This window comes from Morone saxatilis, unplaced genomic scaffold, assembly GCF_004916995.1.
Source record: "Morone saxatilis isolate NCDOM2014 unplaced genomic scaffold, NCSU_SB_2.0 Contig12, whole genome shotgun sequence".
Classification (NCBI taxonomy): Eukaryota; Metazoa; Chordata; class Actinopteri; family Moronidae; genus Morone; species Morone saxatilis.
This window is the reverse complement of record NW_023339674.1, coordinates 23,110,086-23,114,039: the sequence shown is the minus strand read 5'-3', so window position 1 is coordinate 23,114,039 and position 3,954 is coordinate 23,110,086. Positions and strand designations below refer to the sequence as shown.

At 44.3% G+C, this 3,954-nt stretch overlaps 1 protein-coding gene across 1 annotated transcript in view; it reads left to right on the top strand.

Annotated features, from left to right (window-relative positions):
- The first annotated feature begins 361 nt into the window (after positions 1–361).
- sap130a (Sin3A-associated protein a) overlaps positions 362–3,954 on the top strand; it is an 11,269-nt gene continuing 7,676 nt past the window's right edge. The window contains exons 1-7 of the mRNA XM_035653864.1: positions 362–477; positions 1,157–1,283; positions 1,372–1,631; positions 2,972–3,136; positions 3,227–3,353; positions 3,479–3,594; positions 3,685–3,809. Coding sequence (XP_035509757.1) covers positions 1,172–1,283; positions 1,372–1,631; positions 2,972–3,136; positions 3,227–3,353; positions 3,479–3,594; positions 3,685–3,809 — 905 coding nt within the window. The 5' untranslated portion in view covers positions 362–477; positions 1,157–1,171. The remainder of the gene's footprint in view (positions 478–1,156; positions 1,284–1,371; positions 1,632–2,971; positions 3,137–3,226; positions 3,354–3,478; positions 3,595–3,684; positions 3,810–3,954) is intronic.

Here is a 3,954-nt window from a genome sequence, read left to right as displayed (position 1 = left end):
TCCTTACATGTCATGCAGCAATAATAATAACACATTACTTGTTTACACATTTGTTTAATTGTAGTATGGTTAATTTAACTTCAATAAAGAACCAGGAAATGTCTTCCAGCATTGATGATTGAGCAATGCTAGATAATGTGAGATGACACTGTGTAATACTGTGTCAAACACACTCAGACTCACTCCGCTGCAGCACACCAGCTCCACGGAGCTCGGCTGCCTCCGTCGACCACGTGACTGTGGTGTTGCGGGTCGTAGCGCTCCCTCGCTCCCTCGCGCAGGTTTAGGTTGGTCAAAACATTTGCGGAGCCCTGATTGGTCAGAAACGTGTTGGTCTCTTCTCTGATTGGTTGGATGGAACGGAGGGGGTCCGGTTCTTGCTCAGCGTTCTTCCGGCTTACATGTTGGAAAAAAGAAAAGACGAATGGAAAAATTGTAATCCACAAAACGACCATTGCCTTGTAACTCCGCGATACGGTAACCTTTGCACATATGTCGAAACGTGTCTGTTTTTGTAGCCCGACGAAGTTTACGCCGTTGTACTGTCGACAAAGTTCAGCATTTAGCGTTGAAAGCAGGCGGCACCAGGGTTAGCCACTCTAACGTTAGCACAATGCTAGCTACGATAGCTGGCTAACAAGGTAGCTTTTTAGTTTTAAGGTTACCGAACCAAAACCGGTGACCGCAGTGAGCATTGTTTGACCGGGCTGGGATCGCGTTGGCTCAAGTTGATGTAGGCAGTTTTTACCTGCAGGTTTTTGATATTTAATAAGCAACGATACCGTTGTTGTCGAGCAGTTTTTGTCATATGTTATTGCCCTTACAACGTTAAACAGAGGTCCACAAAAATGGTATTGTTTTGTTTTAATCTTAAAATGGATGTACGACGGTCTCCGCTTTTATAAACCGCAGTTGCCTGGAGTCAGTGTAGTCCAGCTGCTCCTTTGCTCGCTGGTAACCATGATATTCCGCAGCGCTACATTAGCCTGTTTATGTCCCCGCGCTGCCTGTTAAGGGTTAAACTGGTAGGCTTTTATTGTTGTAGCCTCCGTACAGCTTTAGTATTACAAATACAGTTTTAACTGACCTTAAGCCTTAACGATATCTTCCGTGCGCCTGGTACTGGAATTAATGTACAATTCTGACACTATTTTAGGTCATAAATAGTAAAATGAGCTCCCAGCAATTCCCCCGACACGGACTGCCTGTTTCCAGCGGGGGAGCACCTCAGATCTCTGCTGCTGGAAGCCTGGTGTCTATCAGTCAGCCGTCAAATGCATCAGGTAACTTATTGTCACTGAAATGACTCGCAGGATGCTTCATATATGGCGAGGAAGATGCCTGTAGGTAAATACTTCTGTTTTTCCATAGGTGATGCAGACAGCAGCCGAGATGCTGACCACGGGCAGCAGGATCATACACCGGGCGGGGGCGGGGGAACCTTGGCATTCAGAGATGACAAGCAGGAGACCATGGTGGTCAGACCTTACCCACAAGTACAGGCGCACGGCCAGCCCCAAGCTGCACCCCAAACCGTGCCCATCCAGCCCGGCACGCCTGTGACTTTACCTGCCCCCTCTGTCCACCTCCCGCAGGGCCAGCCTGCCGTCCTCACTGAGGGACAGATGAAGGTGATGATTTTGTCTCTACCTGTTAAAACCTTTAGAAGCTTCGTGTACATATTGATGGTAAAATGTGTAGTGTCTTTATCATCCTCAGTGTAAGGTTCACTCAGTTAAATCGTACATCATTAGGTTGGAAAAGATAGAAGTTCACCGTCACTGACTAAGGTTGATTCATTCATGCAAAGTGTTAAATTATCGCTGTGTCATGTAAGATAACCTCTCTGAGGTTGAAAACAAAGCTGGGCTGATTGTTGGGCTGAGTCAGGGCTAAAGAGGGGCTATTGGTTGAAGTTTGAGAGGATTCCAAATGTACAAATATCCCCTCCTCTTCCCATCCCATGCCCTCCAAACTGATTTGGACACGCTTTAAAGTGTGTTTAATATCACAAGCTTAGCCTGTTTGGGCTTGTTTACTATGAGCTTGGCCAACATTGAAATCCAAGATCAAACAAGGAAGGACAATGGAACAAGTACAAATTCTCAGTTCTGTTTTCAGTCTGAGCTGGTAAAGGTTTTCCACCTTAATGTAGTTCTTGTTAATTAGTTGCATTTGGCTGGCTGAATCCTGTGGCTGAGAAGATATCTTAACAAAAGATCTTCCAAAGCCACTGCTTTTGTGTGTTGAAATCACTTAAGTTGCAATACTCAACTTAAGTGAAGTGTTTTTAAAGATCTAATTTATGTATTCTTTCGTACCCACCTCCATCAAAATTTTAAATAGATCTGTACGCTGAGGCCTGGGAAGTGTGCAATGACTTGGTGTTCTGCTTGTTTTGTTGTTTTATTTGTTTTAATCTTTCATTGGATGTGTCATGAGTGTGTATGTAGCCTACGTGTATGTCTTTAGCTGCTATATGTATTTTATGTGTATTTATTGTCTGTAAGGGCAGCTGCACTACACACTTTAAGTCTATGACAAATTTGCCCTAGGGGACAATAAAGTATATTCTATTCTATTGGGCGCTTAGGTTTCTAATTTTATCCTTAGATAATCAAATAGGATAGCTTTTTTTCTTCTTTTGAGTCATGGAAACACCTTCTAGTCAGTCATCCGAAACAGATTGTTCCCAAGGTGCCAAAACTGGAAGGACTTGGATAGCTAATTATTTTTGCTTAACAACTGGCTCACCAAAATACTTTACTGTCAACTTAATTAGGATACTGACCATGTGCAAACTGACCTTACATTTACTTTATGAAAATTCACGTGTCCTGCTGTAACATCTTCTTTCATATTGTAATTTGTTGGTTCCAGTAGACCGTGTTTTCTTTTTAATATATATATCATTGCTCCTAACACCATTCATGGCTAAAAACCAGAAATGTGTTCTTGTTTTTTTTTTAAGGCTGTCCTGAAGTCACCAATGCCAAGTCGACTTATTGCCCCTGCACCAGCTTCCAACCAGGGTCATATCCCCATACCCCCCAAGGTGCCTGGTCACATCACTGTCACCATAGAGAACAGTACTACAACCCCATCTATTCCTGTGGCTACTATCAGTGGTCAGCAGGTGAGTACGCTTTATGTTGGCTGTTAGTGTATGTCATTCTCTCTTTCTTGCTCATTACTAAAGACCTGAGCTTCTTTTATTGTGTTTCAGGGTCACTCCAGCAACTTACATCACCTGATGCCAGCTAACATTCAGATCATTAGGGGCAGTGCCCCTGCACTGCAGATTGGGACCCCTACAGTCCCTCCCCAGACCTTCACATCCCACTTACCCCGAGGTATGCATTATGTATTAAGAACAGCACGCCAGGCTTAATGTTTGCTTGTCCTTGAAACAGTAGTTCATTTACTGCTCATTTGTAGCAGTGCTTTTCTCTAGATCAGTCTATTTTGTGCCCTGTAGGGGCTGCTGCTGCAGCAGTTATGTCCAGCTCCAAGACTGTCCTGCGGCCAGCCACCGGAGCAGGCGCCGGCCCCGGCCAGCCCACAGTGCAGCACATAATCCATCAAACTATTCAGGTGATCTAATGTTTTTTATTCCAAAGTGTTGTGAAGTGATATTGTGTTTAGAAACATTGTTTGTAACAGTGTCAATCCCTCTGCCCACAGTCCCGTCCTGCTGTAACAACGTCTACAGCCGTGCTTCCAACTGTGGTGGCTCCCATTTCAGCAACTAGAACTCAGTCCCCAGTCATCAGCCCAACAGTCACACACTCTGCAGAGGTGGCACATGGGTAAGTATCAGGCTACATTTATTGACTAGGAGCTCGTCCTTCTTTTTCCCTTTTGTTTTAGAAAATTCGTCGTGCTCTTTAGGGTGACGCGTCTTCAGGTGTTTCATTAAATTGCTTGTGTTAAAATTAGCAACACTCGTGCCAC